The 21,602-nt window shown below is 38.9% G+C and overlaps 1 protein-coding gene and 1 long non-coding RNA gene across 2 annotated transcripts; one reads left to right on the top strand and one right to left on the bottom strand.

The window, feature by feature from the left end:
• Positions 1–896: 896 nt before the first annotated feature.
• wnt10a (wingless-type MMTV integration site family, member 10a) lies at positions 897–17,455 on the bottom strand. Its single transcript, XM_077728485.1, has 4 exons — positions 17,161–17,455; positions 14,145–14,410; positions 10,143–10,516; positions 897–1,436 (listed from the first exon to the last, which is right to left on the bottom strand). The coding sequence occupies exons 1-4, from the start codon at positions 17,220–17,222 to the stop codon at positions 897–899; spliced, it is 1,242 nt and encodes a 413-aa protein (XP_077584611.1). The 5' UTR covers positions 17,223–17,455.
• Positions 7,742–9,389, top strand: LOC144204472 (uncharacterized). The gene is made up of 4 exons (XR_013327896.1): positions 7,742–7,869; positions 7,942–8,017; positions 8,830–8,917; positions 9,244–9,389. It is a non-coding gene; the product is annotated as an uncharacterized LOC144204472 (long non-coding RNA).
• Positions 17,456–21,602: the final 4,147 nt, after the last annotated feature.

Below are 21,602 nucleotides of genomic sequence, written 5' to 3'. Positions count from 1 at the left end.
TGCTGAAAATTCAACAAAAGATGATTTTCAGTTGTGTAATAATTGTAGATATAGTGCATTTTTTTAAATGTTTGATAAATACTGTATTTGTAGGGTGGGTTGTTGAGTAATATTATAAAGTATGCTGACAATTATTTGCATTAACTATTATATAAAATATGTTTTTTGGAATGCAAGGGTTCTTCACTGCTGTGATGGTATACTTTGTTGGCTATGAGTTTGTAAATAAAACAGGAAAAAGTTTTTTTAAACCTTCGACCAAACTACCATGAGATTTTTCTTACCAATTCTCTTTTAGCAGATTTTGTTTTAGATTTTAAATTCTGATACTATTACTGATTCAAAATCTTCTTCCCACTCCTATCATAGAAATATTACATTCTGCATTGCTTAAATTTGTTTGAAAGTCAGCTTTTATAGCTGACACGTACAAAATTGTGTTATTATTGCTCAAATGACCAAATCAACTCCATAATCTACAAAAAAAGTGACAGTGAATATTGAAGTGCCATTAAACAGGGCCTGTTATCTTTGCATTTGGTTCTTCGTGGAAAACATTGTGTCTACGGTGCACATTAAAAAGTGTCTGTCTGTGAAGCACACATTTCTTATCATTTTAACTCGAGTGCGGTGCTTTTTTTTTTGGGTGATCTTTTTTTGCATTTCCGATAGCTGAAATGCCGAACATCCACGCTTGTGCCGACCGAAACTCTTCGCACGCTTCACACGTCTACGTTTTTTATTCCGGCAAAGGAAAACACAAAAAAACGGCGTGGGGTGCGTAAAAGACGGTGGCATGGCCCCCATTTTTTTTGGTTACTAATCAGGGTTTTTCTTGAAAGTGTATTTTTGGTGGTAGGGTGCAATTGTCCCTCTCCCCACCCTCCCGTGCCTCTTCATTTGCATACGCTGACCCACTCCGTTATCCGGCACTCTTCGCAAACCACGTAGCAGCACCAGTGAAACTTGCAATTGCAGCGTTCGCTACGCGTCTGCTGCAGAATGTTGTGGCCCCGCCCACAGCACAAACTCTCGCAGTTATCCATGCCCGGACTGGTCTTGTTGCAGATACGACCCTGCGTCCCCGCCGAGTCCGAGCCCAAGTCCCGCTCGCAGAAATCGGGCGACTTTTCGAAGTAAACCAGGTCGTTGACGCTCGGCCTCCGGCGGTGCGCGTGGTGGTGATGATGGTGGTGGTGGTTGTGGTGATGATTGCCGTGATGGTTGTGGTGATTGTTGTTGTTGTTGTGGTGAGAGTGGTCCAGTTGCCCCGTGTTGCGGTTGTGGGCTTTGATTAGCGTGGCGATGTGGAAACGTTCTTTGAGGATGGAGCCCACCACCCGGAATTCGGGGGTGACCTGCCAGCAGGTTTTCAGTTGGCAGCTTCCCGATGTCCCGTGACACTTGCATTTCCTCTTCATGTGGTCCAGCACCACCTGGAAAATGACAGAGTAAGGAAAAAAGCTATTTATGACTGTCATAGGATAATAAGGGGTCATTGTCTCGTTACACTTAAACCTCATTGGCTGCCATTGTCAGTGCTACATAGGAGTAAAGCTTGGTTGGTGTCAAGATGAGAAATGCTACATAACACTTGAGAAGTTTAGGTACTTTGCAATTTTAATGCGCTATGCGTGTATGTATGATTTATTGTCAATTACATAGCGCATTAAAATGTGCATTTATAAAGTACCAGACTTGTCTATAACCAAAATATCAGACTATCTCAGATCATCTTTGCCCAATGTGGTCTAAATATAATATCGCCCAGAAGACAAAATATTCTCAAAGGGCTCTAAACTAGCGGACAATATCGGGGAAATCTACTTTGAAAATCCCTCTTGGTGAATAAGTTAAAAACACGTATTTTTGCCGCTCGGTATAAACTAAGTGGTGCTGCCAATGATTACATTACGCATTGACTGAGAATGGCCTTGGACTGTATTTTAGCTGCTATCACTCATCAAAGTGGTCAGAAATGTGTGACATCTGAGAAAATGAATTGCCAGGAACTTTTGTTACAGCAAATAAACAAAGGGGAATGGAAAAATGTCCTTTTTCACCACAAATGTGTGTCAAGAATACCGGAATTAGTAACCAGAATAAACACCTTTCAACAAGAGTGTTGAAAAGATATTGTGATCGCCGCTTATGTACGTCTGGAAGTCTTTTTTTTTTTTAAACACCGGCGTAATGGCTTTTGCAGTACATGTGCTGAGTTCCACTTGCAGTTTTGGTGGAGATTCAACCCCAGAATTACCAACACGCCGGACTTAAAGTCTGTAATCATAAAAAGTCAGCAGCCCACTTAAAGAGTCAGACTGACTTACTGTCGGGGTTGTAATTGCATCCACATTGCTACTGTTTGATGGGGCTTGCGCTGTGGGGCGATGCTTGCGATACAACGACAAAAGCAAAACAAAAGCGTGCTTGAACAGTAAACAGAACTAAGATTAGAAACTAAGATTAAAAAATATATAATTGCCAATTGTTTTATCATATTTTTCCGACTATAAATGACACTTTTTTTCCTAGTTTGGTGTGTGACTTCCATGTTTTTTTTCCTCTCTGACCACCAAATGCTTTTTTATGTTGGTTTTAAAGGCTATAATTATATAGAAAAACTTTTATATTGACAAATAGCTATTAAGCCTGTTGTTCTCCATTTTATAATTGTTACTTTAACATATGTTTGTTCTTGTTTTCTGATCAAATCAAATAAAAATAACTCTTGAACTCCACTGAGGGCTTATATTTATTCTTTTTCCTCTTCATTGTGTAATTTACACTCCAACGCGACTTACACTCAGGTGCGACTTATATATCAAAAATATGTTAACCCTCTTTAACATTTTCACAAACATTGGTTACTAGTGGCCAAAAGTGGTTGCGAAAAGTAAACAATTCTAAGAAAAATATCGAATATAGCTAATAAAATTCATCCATAAAAGGGTTAATATGCTTGTTTTGATGTGCAAGGTATTTTAGTACCGCAGCCAAACTAAACAGATTTAACGGCATATCTCCTTTTCGGGAATTTTATTAGCTATATTCGACTTTTTGCAACCACTTTTGCACTGTAGAATTCATTCATTCATTTTCCATTCTACCTTCAAGTTTGAAATGATTTATTATCAGTCACGCATCTTTTTTACGATGTTGGTGGAATTTACCAATAACAACATGTAAACTAGTGATTTTCAAGATTGCTCTCATGACTTTGTTGATTGAATTACATGGGGTACGCCTCAGTTATTTTTACTCCTGGAATGATTCCATCTGACTCAACAATCGCCATCGACCAGCTCTGTTGTTGTTCTTTGTGAGGGGAGCGAGCGGTTAGTGGGCTAGAAAGGGGTGTTCGGCAAATAGGGCGGGGCGAGGAAATGAGACAGGAAGATGAGATGACAGAAGAGGAGATGATTTAAGGATTAACTGCTTTTGGTGTGTTCTTCTGCAGCCTTGTGTGAGACACACATCGACTATCCTGTGAGATTGAAACAAAGCTGAGGATGTAGTTGGAAATTAACTCGTATTTTGATTGAGAAAAACTTCAGTATCAATCAGAAATTGTCCAAATTGTGAGCGGCCCAAAAGCAAAATGTTAACGTCAAGCCCTGGTAAGGATGCTTAAACAGAGGTGCTTTTTTTCAGACGTAATCATAAAATAGGTGAGACATCAGGTGAAACGGAATGTGGCAACAATAGCTCACCTTAGGCATGTTACGTCCATGCTCGGTTTGGTGTGTGACAGAACTGCAACAGGCAGTTGCATGCTAAGAAACGCCTGCTTGAGTTTGCTTGTCTGACAAATATGAGCTGCAATTACTCAGTGCTGCATATTATTGACGTGTGTAAATGTATTAAATTGCAACATTAGGGATTCTTGCCAAATGTGTGACTAAAGCTAAACTCAATGGCACATGTGAGATAAGACTTTGGTAGGGAATCTCGTGATGTCATAAACAAATCTTGACAAAATGACATTAAAGAGGCTAAGCGGGGAAGCATTTTCAACTCATTTGGATGCCAATTCGGATCTGGCCTATCGTCATCTGCTTGTTGCTGCACAGTAGTCGCCCCCTCCTCACTTCCAGTCAGCCAAATGCATCCTGCATCCTGCAGTCGGAATCTGCTCCCAGCATGTTGTGTTTGATCTCCTTATGGGTTTATTTTATAGACGCCTCTGTCTCACTCAGCCAGCCAATTAAACCTTGCCACATGTTTGTCTCCGACTGCGGTCCTCTTATGAAAAGTGCTTGCGTATTTCTCGTCAATATACATTGTGGCTGAAAGCGATATAGTTGGGATTAAGACCACACTATCAGAGACCAATTTTCCGGGGATCCAATGAGACAGGACCGAGAAACTTGGGACTTGAGACCAAAACAAGACCAAGACTTCTAAGGGGCGTCTAGACTGAGAAATGACTGAGACCCTAAGAATGTGGTCTTCATAACCAAGACCAGTCTTACGAGTGTCAATGACATAAGATGTACTGCAGTTTGTTTTTGACACAAAACTGAAACTACAAGGTTAGAATGATTGTTAGTTTGTGAGTTTGCATGAACATTTCTGATAGAAATGGCAGTAAATTTACAAAAGAAACTCATGTTTTACTCCTGCTTACTTAAGAACGATCAAACTATGATTTAATTTGGTCCAAGATGCATCAGTACTTTGATTTGGTAGATTCAGTGCGCTGTTATTCATTCATAAATCCCTATATTTAGACAGAGACAAGAGCATAAAAAGATAAGATTGAGATATTCAACTCTTGAAAGTGCCATTGTCGATGATAGACGTTCAATCATATGGTTCTTCTACATTGAACATTGGTTCTTTTGCTGCTAGCCCTCGCAGTTCGAATGCATTATTTGTTAACCAGCATCAATGGCGGCCATTGAGTTAAAAACGGGATCTGGCAAGCAAAACCGGTCTTAATTGTTCCAACACAGTGTTTAGGAAGTAATTACCAGTCAATCACTGTATCATCTACAACAAAGTGGGGGAAATCCGTGTATGCGTGTCTCTAAAATGGCAACCTTGGCTTGCCAAGTATTGCTTCCAAAGTACTTTTATAGCGGTACTGATACCAAAACACACAAACACATTAAGAGCAGGCATCACTTGAAACAAATCAAATGGCTGACTTCAAAAAGAACCGACATAGACAGCTCACACTCTCTTGCAAGCTCAGCGGCATATGGAGCGAATGCAGTCACGCACATTAGGAGGGAGTGCAGTGGGTTCGTCGGCGCTCCGTGTGTATTTGCCCACTCGGTGTGTCCACCGTTCTCTCATTTAGAGACTGTAATAAAATGTTATTACCAGTATAAGCACTTCCACCTGTGGAGAGTTTACCATGAAGAGCTCATGTCAACCCACGCTTGTGAGTAACAAGGTGTAGTTCTCAAGGCCGAGTGAGAGAGTGTGTGCATGCATGACTTTCGTGAGTCACATTAAAATGCTCCCCTGATAAGGAGAAGCAACTCACACTCATTTCTGTCCGATAGTTTTGGCTGGAAAGCATCACAGTCCATGACTCTACTATTATGAATGGTGCAAATCACCACTCAAGTGTTACTTTGCTATTACTGCAATGGATTGAAAATTTCAGTCAAATCAAATATATAGTCATTCGTTCATTTTCATTTACACATGAACACTGGACTATCTGGAGAAAATCCAGAATTTACTTAATCCAGAACTATGAGGCGGGTGTTCTAGGGGGTGCTTAAGCCTATCTCGGCTAACCGTGAGGAACACACTTGTGACATACTAAGTGTTTAAGTTATTAATGATTGCATGTGTGATGTACAACTAGTTTTGGATTGGATGTTTATCAGTGTTCCATTATTGATGCTTTGATCCAAATAGCAAGAGTGACATGTTAAAGTATGTATCGGTATTCGATTATTGATATTTCGGTGCACCGAAGAACAACTTTAAGGTGACCCCAAGGTCAAGTTCAACACTTGATGATTTCATTGATTGACAGGTGTGTCCAAAGACAATCAGTTTTTTCCCGTAAAACGATATAATAACTGTTGCCTTTGGCTGAGTTTCAGTCACTAAGGATGAATAGTAATAACCACAAGATGTTTGCCAGTAACACAGTTACTATGTTACATTATGGCCACTTGACTAATGAACAGACAGGATCTGACAAAACACCGACGTTCCCTCCCTACGTGTACGCACAGAAGTTAAGCGAGCATTTAGTTTCGAGGTGTGTTTTCTGAATAATTGAGGCGAGCCCGTGGAAAAAAAAAAGTATTTCACTCACCTATTAAATTTTATGACCATGGTAAAGTGAAGACACACATTAGCGGTTAGAAAACTATTGACTTCATAAGAAACGTTCATATGTGGTATCGACTAAATACATATTTTTAAACTCTTGTGATGCCCTGTGATACAAATGAGAGGACTTCTTTTTTTTAAACTCATCATTTGTCAGTAATAGACATCTAATTGATTTGAACTGCTCATACAGTTGAGGGTTATTAAACTGCAGGTGTGGCATTGGACTGTTGTGTTTATTTTTTGACGTGTTTTTACTGTAAATCAAGATTCAGTTTAAAAAATATACTATCCTCCCACATGATTAATTTCTCACAATATGTTAAGTATCCAAAGAGCAGAGTGCAAAGCCTGAAAATGCTTTGGATTTTCCACCCGCTTGTTTGAAGCAGGATTTTAAACATCTGTCTCCAAACTGCAAGCAGCCACTAATTAAAACTCCAAACAAGAAGGGACGTCGTGAGAAACCAAGGGGTGGGCATGAGGGGACATGCACGCCCCCCTGCTTAAGAACCACCGCATTCTTCCGCTTAAGAGTAGCTAGTTCCTTTAAAGGGGTGGGGGGCAGTAAGGTGGTAGTCATGAGTTGGTGGGGGGGGGGGGGGGGGGGGGTCACCTGTTAGCATTTTTCTCTGAATAATGAAGCTGATTTTTTGGGAGTACTTGCAACTCAATGGAATTCCAATCAACGTTTTTCGACTTATATTAACAGTAGAGTTGCCCATCGAATAATAAATAATTAAGTTTTGTGGCTGTTAATTCAGGATCTGAACAGAAAATGGTAATACTCATAAGACACTCATCCAGAAACGCATATTATTAATGAAAATTTCAGTTGTTGGATTTTTGGACCATGCATTGCAAGTGGCACAATAAAAAAAAAATCAATGAAGTACATGCAAAACTAATATATTCTGATTTGGATTGAAAATGCAATTCCAAATGTTGTTCCTATGGGTCAAGGGGTGCTGGAGCCTATTCCATCTTACTTATGGCAAAAGGTAAACTTTACACTATCTTGCTGTCAGTCGGTCCTTGCTTAATATATATATGTTGATTTACAAAAATAACATTTTTGGGGATAAAAATATTTAACTTGAACAAAACCTATTTGTGCTTGTTGAATAAATAATGTTATTCTTGCTATTCTTTGATTAGATAGGTTCAGTTTATCAATACACATGGTAATACAATACAAAAAAATCTGTACTTTTATCTAAATTTTCCTTATTGTAAATGGAGATAATTTAAGGATTTACAATGACTTTAGTGGAATAATCACTTTGATTTAACCTTTCTTAGCTTACAGTCTACAAACAAAAATCATTTTTGGCCGCTCTCGCAACTCAAATCACCTTTTTTGACTATTACGGACGAACAAGGGAGGCCTGATTTTGTTTCTCTCACATGTTGTGTTTTGTCTTCATAATCAAGGCAACCAGAAGTCAACTGATGTCAACATTTGAGCCCAAATGAGTCAGGAGGAAATGGGAAACAATGTGCCCCAAAAACAGATGCTGCTTGTCTCTGCAGCTGCGACATCACTTCTATCTTTGTTACAAAGTAAAAAGATATTGCCTAATTATATTCTTCTTGGATTTCTTTGTCAAGAATTTGTTGTCATTTCCCCTACAGTTCCAAAAAGGGCATTTGGATCCCTTTTGGGAACAAACATCAACATGGTCCAGGTGCGATGAAGCCATAAAATGCGGTAATTTGCCATTTTAAAACATCTTTGTGTTTAGTATTTTTGACAAAAAAGTGCCACATGGATGAACAAGACAGGACAAAAGTGAAAACTTGCCAAGCCTGTCCAATAATATGAATATTTAAGGTCTTGCATGAGCTCCTGAAAGAATTGGAAAGTGACTTTCCCCCAAGTGTGAATAAAAAAAAAACACCTCAACCATGCCAGGAGCTGAAAATCTAGTGTGGAACGAACATTATATTGAAGAAAAAGGGAAATCTTCTATATGTTCAAGTCAAGATGATCAAAGAGAACCACAAGAAGGTTTCTGATATCAGAGCCCTCGTAAAGCATCAGAAGAGAAGCTGTTGAACGACTTTACGCTTCCTGTTAGCCCCCATCCGCAACCCCTTAGGCCACTCTGGAGCACCATAAATACTATTTGGGCCCAACTACAGTATGTTATCGGAATAGTAAAGCACAACTCAATAGGCTGATTTTCCCAAATAGAATTGAGTAATGATCCTTTTACAATTGGGTGGTCCGGGTAACTCTTGTTTGTAACGCCTCACTTGGTTTTGAATGTATTATGCTTCACCCCTTGTTTGCGTGATAGTTTATAGCCTTCATTTAGCCAGGAATGATGCGCTTGGGGTGTTATACAGTTTAACCTTTCCATGGGGCCTGTCAATCACAGCTGTCAATCACCATACAGTAACCGAAAACGTGTTAGTGCAATGCTTGAGAAAGTATTTAGGCCCAGATGTATAGTATGTGAGTGAGTATGAAAAGTATGAAAAACCCTGTTTTATGAGGGGTTTTTTTCTCACTTTTAGGTCAACATTCCAGTCCTGCGATTGGTTGGCCAACAATTCAGAGTGCTCATAGATGGCTGGGATATGCTCCAGCACCCCCACGAACATTGTGAGCGTAAGCAGTACTGATATTTAATGAATTGAAGGCCGTTAATACATGTAAAGGTAAAGAATGGTGATGGTTTAATCCTTGATTGATCTTGCCAATGTTCTTAAGCCCCTCCTATGGTAAAATGATTTGGACATTTTATGCCAGTGATTTAAAAAAATAATTTTAAGAATGATACAGATTACATAAACACTGTTTTACATGATCAGGGTTACCACAAATATCTAGAATTATGATGCGCCTAATATATATTTATATATATTTGAACAGCTGCAGCAAATTTCCACTCAACATTACTGTTTATCTTGTTTTTAAATCCATCTAAGGAGAAGTTCCTTCCCGACATGACAGGTGAACCCTCGGGCAACGCATTTATTTCCACTGGAATGAATGACAGAGGAATCATGGCGAATTCCTTCTACCTTTTGCGGCCTCACTCGCAAGTACTCCTCAATGTGCTGATAACTTCTATGTAAACACGCACAATAACTAAATTACATAAACTTAAGCAGTCTAAGCTTTTGTGTACATTTGTACAGCCTAAATAAACCTTTTTTTCATGGGATATAATAGAGTGATTTGGAAGTATGGAGGCCAATGGCTGCTACCACACCAGAAAAAAAATACACTTGAGTTAGCAATTCAGTGATAACTGAATTGGGATTTGAACCATCAACCCCAGAATTGTGTGCCCATCGCGCTAACCACTCTCACACCGGATACATACATAAAAAATGTATCATGATAAAACATGACATAACATAAAAATGTCAACTTTTCCAATTAAAAGATGAATTTTATGAATGATTTGAAATGTAGCAAAAAGTGACATTAATAAATAATATGTTAAAGTGCGAGATTTATCCCATTAAAATGTGAAACATTTCACATTCATATATAAAATTTATCACATAATAAAAATGTACTATGATATAATATAACCTGTAGTACTTTTGAACATGAAAACTATCATTTTAACATATAAACATATATAACATATAGGCTACTATGTAAATTTGATTTCATAAAAATGTTAGAAATTCATAAAACAAACATCTCTTTCATAACATTGAAATATGACATCAAGTTGAAACATGAAATAGATTTACCTCTTCCAAACACCTTCAATGGGTGTTCACCTTTTTTTTTAATTGGGTCCTTAAATCACCAAAACAATATTTAAATTCAAGAGAAATTGACTCAAACACACTTGGATTGGACTCACCTGTCTGCCAACTTTGTTATTATGAAGCCTCATCCTCGCATGGATGTCCCGGTAGGTCTCACGAGCGTCCAGGAAGTCCCGTGAGAATTTTTCCCCAAACTCCACGTCGGGACTGCAGCCGCCCCACTCCCAGGAGTCCTGTGGTCCCGGTAGCTCGGCGGGGAAGTGCTCCATGACGCCGTGTACCATCCCCTTTCCTCGATGGATGGCCTCTAGTTGCAAGCGATGGAGTTTGACGCGGAAGGCCTCCTCGTCGCCACGCCGCTTGGCGTCGCAGCTGCACGCCTTCAGTTTGCCCATGGAACAGGCGTTGGCCACGGCGTGCACCACGCCTGCCGCGGCGATGGCGTAGGCGAAGGCGCTCTCACGAAAACCTGAGGACCCCAGAACAGGGAAATGCATTTTTCAGAGATTGAAATAACTCATTCCCTTGATCCAAGTAAAGATCCATAGTCAATAATGATCCAGCCAATCACATGGCACAAGAAGATGGCTCATAGCTATGGGCAATTGAAGGTGTTCAACCAGCCTACTTTGCATGTTTATGGGATGCGGGACAAAACCAGAGTGCCTGGAGAAAACCCACGCAAGCCCGGGGAGAACATGCAAAATCCACAGAGTTAATTAGTTACTCATTGCAGTGAGTTTGTTAATTATCTCATTAGCCGTGTTGACGGGAACTGGCGTTCGATCCATTTGAAGTGGGAGGTCTGGCAACAAACATTCACTGGGTTAAGGATCAATCGCAAGGAAAATGCAATGAGGCGTCAAAATGTTCGCACTAACATTCACACCTCCAGGCAATTTCATGCCTTCAAACTGACTTACATGTTTTTTTGGACAGTGAGAGGAAGTTAGAGAGGTCTTGGGAGACAACCACACAAGCGCCAAACAAACAAAACAAACCACCCCACGGCTTCAGCCGACACTGATTCCAGTGACTGATACTGTTTAGCGTCGTTTACAGTGCTGGCGGAATGTTAAAAAAAGCGCAAAATGCAAGCAAGGTGCTTGTTGGATGCGTATTTTTTCCCCCGTAAAAATCACAACAAAGATGACTCTTCTTTTGCCAACTGGTCCGTTCAAAACCAAAACTTTTATAAGTTGAGACTGAGACTTAACTTAAACGTGGTGTTGAAAGTTCCAAATGTGAAAACTGCTTCCTTTCCCGACCTGGCAACCAGTCTCTCTGGAGATCCCCAAGGTCAACATATTGCCTTTTTATAGATAAGTTCCAGGGCTTAATAAGATTCTTACCAAATGATCCACATCCAAAGCAAACCAACATTCTCTTGTTTGGCTAAGAATACTCCAATGATTTCATCTGCCTATTAAGTCCAAACTCAACAGGATGACATCTGTGACAACAGCAATTAAGTCTTGTTTTTATTTGTCCTTGAGTAGCAGCCGGCCTTGAACAATATAGCCCTAACAATATATAACCCTAACCCTAACTAATTGACCGCCATAGACGCTCAATAGCACTGAAACACCATCATTTTTTGGCTATTCTGCCCGTGGACTACATTCCTCCAATGGGTCATCTTTTCAGCTTTGGCGATACAGTATTTGACAAATGGTTTTATTGGGTGATTCTCACTGTACACACACACTCACACTCCACCTCATGAGATTTGGATAGCACTTAGGCTCTTGCTCATACGCAGAAACCCTGTTTTAGGTCTTTCCTTGCACTGAGCTGGCTTCTCTGTAATGCAGGCCCCCAGAAGACGAGGAACAAATCAATCTAACAAATAATTCACTGCTTGCGGCATGCCCGGCTGAACTGATGGCAGGGGAAGTGGCAAAATGAATTAAAGATTCAAGGGAAACTGTCACTTTGTGTTACAGAAACCCACGGAGCTGCTTTACGCTTTTGCCGCCGAGACTTGGGGAAAAGTGCTGAGAGCCAATTCGCCGGCACTCGTGCTGCTGGCGAGGGAAGTAAAAGCATTAAAAAAAAGGGGGCCCAGCCTACGGGAAGACGAATACAGGAAAAGTAGCAGAATGAGAGGTATTCCCCTATTTCTGTCTATTCATGTCTCGCCTCTCCAGGCTGCTTTTAATACAAGATAAATACCGCGGCATATGGCCTTGTAAATTCTATGAAATCCATCAACACGGCCATTACCCGGTAGGGCTTCTGATCTCTTCCGCTCTCGTACAATGACACAAAAGCAATTCTGGGGAGGGATTTCAGTGATGGGACCAGTTTTTGGTACATAAAGTCCTTCTGGAATGATTTTTTTATTGTCATGAACGGGTCCGCCGAGAATGAAGTCGGTCTCGGTGATCATCTGGGAAATAAAACTTGTTCACCGGTCACTATCGGTAGTAGTGAACGCACGCGATGCCAGTTATAGCCTGTTAACTTGAGCCACTTTGTAGTTTATGTGCAACTGGTTAAGTGAACATATTTCCATTGAATCAGCACTTTCAAAGGTGTGCTTAGGAGTTTTCGGCACCTGAGGCTAAGCAATGATATCAACAGGTCGTTGTGCCCTTGGAAAGGAACCGTGATTTTGGTTATTAACATCCTTTGATTTTCTTCCATTTAATTTTTATTTAATTGAGATCCATTAAAGACAGAGAAGGAATTGAAGGTTTATATCATTATCGTCATCATTATATTGCTTTCATATGTTGAAACAGTTTATTCACCAAATTCTCAAAAGAATGGGCTTTAAAATCAGCACACACCTGAAATCGAAGGGAATTGTCCCTCTAATAAGTTGGTAAAACAGCACAAAAGAAAAATTCCATATCCTGATCAAGTCTTCTGGTCCTTTTCTCTTTTGATTAAGAGAATGGGATTTACAATATATTAAAATTCTGCTATAATTGCTTTTTCTTTTTTTTATTATGGAGACAGCAGTAGAAATAACTTTTTTTTAAAAATTTAATCAAAGGGGAGGCGTTTTCTTTCCAAGAAACTGCACATGTGAACGCACACTAGACTCTTAGCTGTTACCGTTGCCATCTGCTGGCAGTTGTGTGTTAGTAAAATTGTTCCAAAACTTGAAATTCAGTGAAGGAAAGCCAAACTTTTGAAAAATATAAATGATTTGGATGAAGCATTTTTGTGTGTTAAAACCTGATCACGTTATGATCCAATGTGAAGTAGAATAAAAGTTTCTTCTGTCAATCATTTTTAACTGTACTGGAATAGTTATTTTTTTTTTTTAAACCCTGTTTGAACACTGTTGTTGTCCACATTGAGTAAAAGTCATTGAATTCCCAAAGTACCGAAACCGTCCTGATCATCAATCTTGGTGCCCCGAAAAAAAGAACCACCTGCTCTTCGCAGTCCGCAAGTTGGGTTGAGCGTATGTGAAGATCCTCTTTCATCCTTTGTAGCTAACTTGTAAAGCTTGGATCACTTCAAACGATGCCTGAGGAAACTGATCTGCACCAAGTTTGGTAATCTGCAGGTGACCAACTTTTGAACCCCACTCATCTTTTGTCTGAATCCTTGACAGGACAGTGGTATGGTTCAAAAGTAGGAAGAAGTGCGCTGGGGGTAACCATGTGTATAATTTTGTCTCGTGCGCTCACAGTTCAAAACAAGAGAAAACATGATCTCTTTTCATTGCGCAGAAAATAGATTACACTAACATACAGTACGTTCATTCACGCATACAGCTGATCTGGCCTGTAAGCTTTTCATTTGCAGGTATGCCATCAATGTGAAGTTGAGTGTGAAACCACAACCTGTTTGAACATCAAACCTTGGATTGATGCCTCCATACTTTGCATCTCCTAACCTTTGGGTGCAACATGTCGCTTCACACTACATCTTTGTAATGAAAGCAAAGCATGCATGACAAGAGATAGGCATTAAAAGACCACACGTGTCTTTGATTTATGACTATTTGACTCAAAGTCTTCCCTGCTGCAAACTCCAATTCAGCTATTTACCGATAGAATTGTCATTTATGCTTTTTGGGAGCCAAAAACCTGGTATTTTTGGTTGTTGCTACAAATAAAACACTCCTGTCTGACCTCTTTTGAAGACGATGCTGTCGTAAGGTATTTTGTTCCTGGTCTCCAGGCTGGAACAGTTCCAACGGTGCCCTCGGAATTGGTGTTGGCACTCGTGGATGGCGATCTGGATTCCCTGGATGGCGGAGGCCGTCACATCCGGGTTGCGCATGCACACCTCCAGCTGGCGCCGCGTCAGCCCAGGTAGAGTCAGGCACACTGTGTTGGCGTTCAGGATCGGGTCGATGTTGGGGAGTTTCAGGCCCAGGATTTCATTGGAGTCTACCCTGCATGAGAAAAACAGGTTTATGTGACATGTTCGCACTTTGGCACAAGAGGGTCGTCCAATGTAGGTGAGCAGGTCAATTTTTACTTGATACTGAGTCATTCAAATAAAAATGACCGATGTAGACCGCACACTAGTTGTGTTTTGCTCAGGTGAGAGCTTTGTTACATCCAATTGATGGGCTGCATGTGCAACACTACATTAACAGAATGTTGGAAGGGTTGAACAATGTTATTTTTGTTTTTATTGTGCTGGTACGACCAAGTACTTTCCTCCTATTTAACAAAAACCTAAATGTTTGGTTCATAGTCTCCAATGGGTCCACAGTTGTGAATATGAGACTCACATTTATACAAGTACATTTTTGTGACTGGCTTGAGACCAATCCAGGGCAAGATAGGCTTCACATCTCATCTATAAAATATAATGAGAACATTGATGATGAAGTAAATAGAAATAAGCCTTGGAATGCAGATGTGAAATACTATTAAATAGTCCGCCATGTTTTTTTATTGTAGAATTTGTTCGTCTATTTTGTTCAGCCTGTTGATTACGGTATGACATGATAAGACACTTTTTGTGTGATACAATATGGATTTGACCGAATTAGAATGAATACAGGAGATATTCCAACCAATTTTGCCACAAGATATTCAATTTTGCACTTACAGAAGGTAATATTTGGACGTTCATTTCATTACATAACTCATTGCTCATCATTTTGCATGCTTAAAAGTTCTCGGTCACACATAAGGAGAATTTAGAACCTCTGATGAACCTTGCGTTTGTGATATAAAGACCTGAGTTGACAATAAGAATAACAATTTGCTGCCTTGATGGAAAATGTTTGCCTGTTGCTTCTCATCATTGCCATTTACTAGGGAACTTTTTAATTAGAATCCAACCATTCAATGCCTTGATGAGTATACTTGTTGCGATTTTCTGTGAATTATTTCAAGCCTGGAGATAACCTCACTGCTATATACAAGCCAGAAGGTGGTAAATTGGCTCTGATAGTAGTTCAGTTTGAGTGTCAAAAGAATGTGCTATGACTGAATACTATAGAATGGTGTAAAAAGTTACTCAAACTTTTCTTGTGATTAGGTGTATATGCTATATAATGGTAACATTGAAAATAGCTGTCAGGGCCTGTTGAAAAACTTTTGGCAGAAACCAGGCTGAAGACTTTACGAAGGATTGTGATTTATTATTGCATGCTCACTTGTTGATTGTAGAAATCAAAATTAACTTGAAGCGGACGCAAACATTGTCCGCAATTGCAGATCCATCATGTGAAACATAGTTAAGTTTCCAGGTCAAGCAGTTAAAAAGACCAAGAAGGAAAGAACCGGTTGGCGCTCTGACGTCGAGGCTTCTTCTATGTTTGTGTGTGTGTGTGTGTTGCCGCAGAGTGTGGCTGCAGGCGAATACGCGCTTCTGTACACGCTCCGCTGTGACTTGACTTGCAGCTATGAATTTTGCGCACCTTCCCTCCATATTTTGACTCTATGAGCCAATCCGCCAACAAACAGCTTTTGTGCTTTGACTGGGAAATTGAAAGAAGAAGAAAAAGTTTGGAGATGAATCAAAGGATGTTGCTGATGCTAGCGTTACTTTTTCAATGTGCGCCCTCAGCTGTAATTTCATCTGCGCTTCTGTTGCTACCTGTTGCGTTTCCTGCTTAAAACTTGTTGCAACAGCTTTTGGTAAACAGCTTAATTAAAAGAATCTCTGTTTGGGAAGGACTGCATGATTGGCTAAAGATAAGATAAAAAAAAGAGAGTTGAAAAAGACGGAATTGTTATAATTTTTTCTTTTCTTTTGGTTTTTTTGCAGATGAGTTTACAGATCAGTTCCCTCCTTGTGGGTTTTTTTCCAATTATGCAGAGTGATATTGTCTCATTATTGACCATAAATGCCTTTTGATGGAGAGGCTGACAATTTTCGGGGCGTGAATGAAACCGCTCAACATTCTTGAGTTTGATCGAGTGTTATATAATTACAATCTAATTGTTTTGAACTTGTTTGTAAAATCATATAAATCTGTCTCAACTTTATGACAAAATAGTTATCGTTGCTGTTAACGTATTGGCTGCCTTTAAATGGTGAATCGCTGCCAGTTGTCTCAGTTCAAAAAGATTAGACGTCTTATCATTTTGGGATGTAAATCAACATTAATGACTGGAGTGATGAAATATGCTGATATACGTATATACTGAAAAAGAAAAATAGGAACTTTGGAAAATGAAAGTTAACTTTTGTGGGTATAAAGTACAGTTCAGTTGTATTTAACTTTGGAGTACAGTATAGTGTAATGTGTGTCTTAAATCATTGTAAAATGCATCTAGTTTATACTAGTTACTTGGAATTGAGTAAATTAAAATGCCATGAATGACAAAACACACAAAAAAGTATCTAACTTTACAACTTACTAAATTCAAATAAAGTACTTTTTACTTGCACAACTATAAAACTCCATTTGTAAAAGTTTTTTCAACTTAAAAGTGCCAGGTGTTTGCATTTAACAGTTTGCAATGTTTTTCCCTTTTTTTTCTTATTTAAACATCTCTATGTCAAGTATCATTAATGGATTACTATTTCAGTCCAATGTTTCAAATTTTGCATCACTTTTAATGTCCAAACAGTGCTTAATATTACAGCAAATTGATTAAGCTCCAAGTACTTTTTTTGGACCTTGTACTTGTAAAAAAAAAGTTTACAAATTAGAAGAAACTTTCCAAATAAACTTACTTCTTATGAAGTAGACCGACAAGCACCAAGATGCACGTTGCTCTGATGAAAGAATGTTCCATTTTTAGAAAAAAAATAGAATGAAATCAAATGTTTTCATATAATAAAGCAACGAGGATCTTCTTAAATTGGTACTCCAATATTCCAAGCTGAAAGTTGAGTTCCGAGTGGTCCTGAGCTCCACGTGGATGGAAAGTCTTCAAGAGATGATCTCTGACGTTGACAAGTGCGTAGAGGAGGAAAAAAATGAAGAAAAAGAGAAACCACCTCACTATTCGTCACACCTGCCTTGGAGTCCAAAAAAAAAGCAGTTGTCATCGACGTAACATCCCACGAGAGAGAAAAAGAGAGAGAGTGAGAGAGAGAAATAAAAAGCAAAGACGACTCACGGCACACACACACACAAAAAGACGCTCGACGAGAAGAACAAGTGAAGTGAAGTGAAATGAAGGGAAATGAGCTCCACTTGGGACGTTTCCTCCAAAATTGCTGCACTTCTCGCGTTCTGCCAGCCCACTTCTTCTTTTTTTTCCCTCCTGCCTATTTTTCTCCTTCTTTGCGTCACTTGAAGCGCAAGAGCGTCGGGGAAGGTCAAGTGTCCCGTTGAACGATAAGACAGAAAGAACTATAATCGAGATGCATGAAAAAAAAGATGATTTGACAATTTTTCATCATGATTCAATCAAAAAAATAAAACATCAATATAATAATCATTAAAAGTGCACCCCAAGGAAACTTTAGGATGCATTATTTTGTTGTATTTGATCTACAGGTGTTTCCCTTATGGCTCACGAGCCACATGTGGCTCTTTGAATGGTTGCATATGACTCTCTGTTAACTTGTGAGCTAAAATATGGGAGAGGAGTCCCGAACTCACCAATAGGAGTATCATGTCACCTCTGAGTCTGAGTTTAAGTCCGATTTATTTAATAAAGGGACAATACATAATAATGAAAAATATACATTTTCATTCATTCATTCATTTATTCATTTTTCTGAACTGCTTTATCCTCACAAGTGTCACAGGGGGTGCTGGAGCCTATTTCAGCTGACTTTGGGACAGAGAAACAATGTTGTCAAAAGAATACATTGCCTTTTTTTCTCTAAATGTATTGAAATGACAAAAAAATATATACATTTTCATGCATATTTTTCCTTTTAAATTGTCATGAATTGTTTATGGCTCTTTCCATTAAAAAGGTCATGTATTGTTCAGAAAACCCAGACTGCAGACCTCTAGTTCTAATAAATTAGACGTCTATTGTCGTCAATGGCACAAAAAGATGACCATTCTCTCTCAGCCATCTCAGTTACAGTAAATTAGATGTTTATTGCTGTGAAATGATATTGTGCAAGTGATTATAATATTTTGGCAAGGCTTAACCCCCCACCCCAACCGCAAAATCACTGCCAAAAATAGTTTTCATTCCAATTAATCAAGGTTAAAAAAGAAAATCACCTTCCAAAATCTTTCTTCCCCCAGGCATTTCTTCCACTTACAAAACATTGCTGCACTTTAACACTTATGCAAACTTTTCTTCCTACTAAAGACATTTGAATGGACTTCATTCAGACTGTGTGAAGTTGTTCTGAATTCCTGCTCAGGGGATTGCAAAACTGACATAACACATTATAATAAAATGAAAAAGCAATTGAGTGACCGTGCTGGTGAAAAGCACGTAGCATATAACAAGCCAACAAATCAGTGTTAGCTTACAAACTGTCAATTGATTGTGAGCTGTGAGGCCCTATTGGTGGAAATTGGACATCTACCATCGTCACACGTCCCAACACTAACACAAACTCTGATGGGTCACACCTGCGTCTCTTTTTTTGAGTTCATAGGTGCACCAAAAAATGAACTTTTCCTGAACTCCTAACATGGGGAGGCACACCAAGCAAGGGTGTGACTTGAACTTAATCCACCATGTATGAATACAAAGCGTTGCTGTAAAAAAGCTGACTATGAAAGGGTCAGAAAAAAGAGGAAAAGTTTGAGTTATCTGATAGTATTTCCCCAAAAGTCCAAGTGAAACACTCCAATCAAAGAATTATAATGTATTATGTGCATTTTCTACAGGTTCAATTTGAAAGATTCTGGTTTGGCAGAAGGAGACTGAGCAACAATGACAGGAAATCCAACACCCGACGTTTGTGGTAACAGAGGTCAAAGGTCCAATCGCTACATGCCCCGTATTGGAGGTCACAGTTCTCAATGGATCTTCCAGAGATGATTTCTCTTTGTCAGAGTGAGGGGGGTCCTCCGCTTTGAAGGATATCCGATCCTGGATCTTCAAGGTAGCTGGGGTTAAAGGTCTCATTTGGTCTTTAGGAAGACTAGACGGGGGAAAAAAAGAGGCTGCTACTTTGACAAATGTAGTTTGAATGACTATTGAAAGTGCAAATTTAGGTACCTCACCTGATTAAAGATAGCAAATATACATTATTATCGATATGATAATGGCCATTTTCGAACCCGCTCCCAAGAACTGTTTGGCCAATACTTTGAATACATATTCGCCCAACCACCCTATATATATTTAGATATATACAATTAAAAAAGGTAGAATATGCATAGTATAGCATGTAGATTAAGGCTGATCCCCGGTCAGTCCACACTGTGTGTAGTTTGCATGTTCTCCCCGAGCTTGGGTGGGTTTTCTCCGGGTTACTCCGGTTTCCTCCTATATTCCAACAAGATGCAGGGTAGGCTAAATGAACACTGCGATTGGCTGTTCACCAATTCACTGGTGCCCCCCTGCCTTGTGCCCAAAATCAGCGGGAAGAGGTTCCGGCACCCCTTGTGACCCTTGTGAGGATAAGCAGTTAAGAAAATGAATGAATTTATATTAATTTTCCTAAAAAAAAAACACATATGATAAGACTTTTTAAAAAACACTAAGTATAATATGCGTAACCATCAATATAAGCTTTCCAATAAACAGAAGCAAGAAGTTTGATTTACATAGTAACTTTAATCAATTCTATAAAGGACACAACTATAGGAAATATTAAAAGTGGTATGCAACTTTTGCTTTTTATTCCAGTTGGACCATCTAAACCAGTCATTTGAAGTAATATATGCATTGACTTTGTCAAATCTCTCATCAAGTACAACCAAAAGAAACATTCACACTCGGTTTCCACAAGACAATAAACTATATGCTCATGAATACTGCATGACCTCAAGTGTTTATATGGCACTTCCAACCAGACTGGGAAAACTTAGCTTGGCTGTGTGACTCCCAGCAGGACAATTAGTTTCCCATTCAACCAAATTCATCAATTTGGAAAAAAGTACTGCTGGGAAAACTCTTGTTTTCCTTTATTATTAAGTTAGATGTTGGGCAGCTTCATGTTTCACATTTCAGGGAAAGTAAGTAGTACTAGATAAAGTTTAAAAAAAAAAAGTGCAAGACACACAAAAAAGTGAAGAAAAAAAACTTTGCAGCCCATTCGGACAAAGCTTGATTAAACTGACTGCATTTTGTTATTACGTCTCTCTAGTTGAGACTCGGACTGACAGCTTTATAACATTTAAATGAATGTAGAAACCTACTTAGTGCAAAATAGGAAGCAATTAAGCACGTGTGTGCATGAAAGAAAGAATGAGAAAAAGACGCAAAGAAATCTTGGCAATAAAGCTAAGCCAGATGTACATGCTGTCTGTATTGCAGTATGTTTACAATATGTGTAAAAAAAAGTGCTCTTGCCATATGGGACCTACATGTGTCTGTCAATTTCAGACTTGAGAAAGTTGGGTTGCTAAGCGGAGATTTTATTCATTCAGTTTGGCCGAGTATGACAAGGAATATCGTTTAACCTCAACTATACTGTATTACTGTGTATACTGTACTATAAGTCACACCAGCCAAATGATGCACAATTAAGAGGAAAAAAAAGTAAGAAGCAAGAACATATATATACTTTAAAGTAAAGAAAGAGAGAGAGAAAAGTATAAGTTGCATTTAAGTAATTGTGAGAGGACTGACCAAACGATGAAGTAGTTGTGTTATATTCCAGAAAATACACTTGTTTAGATGTGGGGATTTTTTCTTTGTTTTAATGGTAGCCTTCTTTTAACCGGACATCCAATGTAACAAAAGAAAGAATAAACTTTCTTATTTCATCAAGAAAAAAAAGTTGGTTTCTAACATTTTTAGGTCTTTATTAACTAGCAATTGAATATATGCAGGTTGTACAAAATGTAGATATTGCTTCCAGAAACTTTCAATGGAGAACTAAAAGGCTGATTTGCTATAGAAAATGGCACAATGCTGCTCTCTAGCGTAATAGCCAAGATATAAATGGCTACCAATTTGATTGCAGCAATACATTTCGAATTTTGAAGTTCCAAACTTTTTTTGCTGATGCACATTTTTAATAATAACAGAATTGCAAACAGCAATGGTAAGCTAACCCATTTTCATAACTAATTTTCT

This window comes from Stigmatopora nigra, chromosome 11, assembly GCF_051989575.1.
Source record: "Stigmatopora nigra isolate UIUO_SnigA chromosome 11, RoL_Snig_1.1, whole genome shotgun sequence".
NCBI classification, from domain to species: Eukaryota; Metazoa; Chordata; class Actinopteri; order Syngnathiformes; family Syngnathidae; genus Stigmatopora; species Stigmatopora nigra.
Note: the sequence above shows the minus strand (reverse complement) of the source record. Positions and strands in the feature narration are given on the sequence as shown.

Excerpts from the sequence above, each read along its gene's own strand:
- wnt10a (XM_077728485.1), bottom strand. The coding sequence starts at position 17,222 with ATGGAACATTCTTTCATCAGAGCAACGTGCATCTTGGTGCTTGTCGGT. Across the intron at positions 14,411-17,160 it reads GTCGGTCTACTTCATAAGAA|GGTAGACTCCAATGAAATCC; the intron begins GTAAGTTTATTT and ends TTTCTCATGCAG. Across the intron at positions 10,517-14,144 it reads CAGCATCGTCTTCAAAAGAG|GTTTTCGTGAGAGCGCCTTC; the intron begins GTCAGACAGGAG and ends TGGGGTCCTCAG.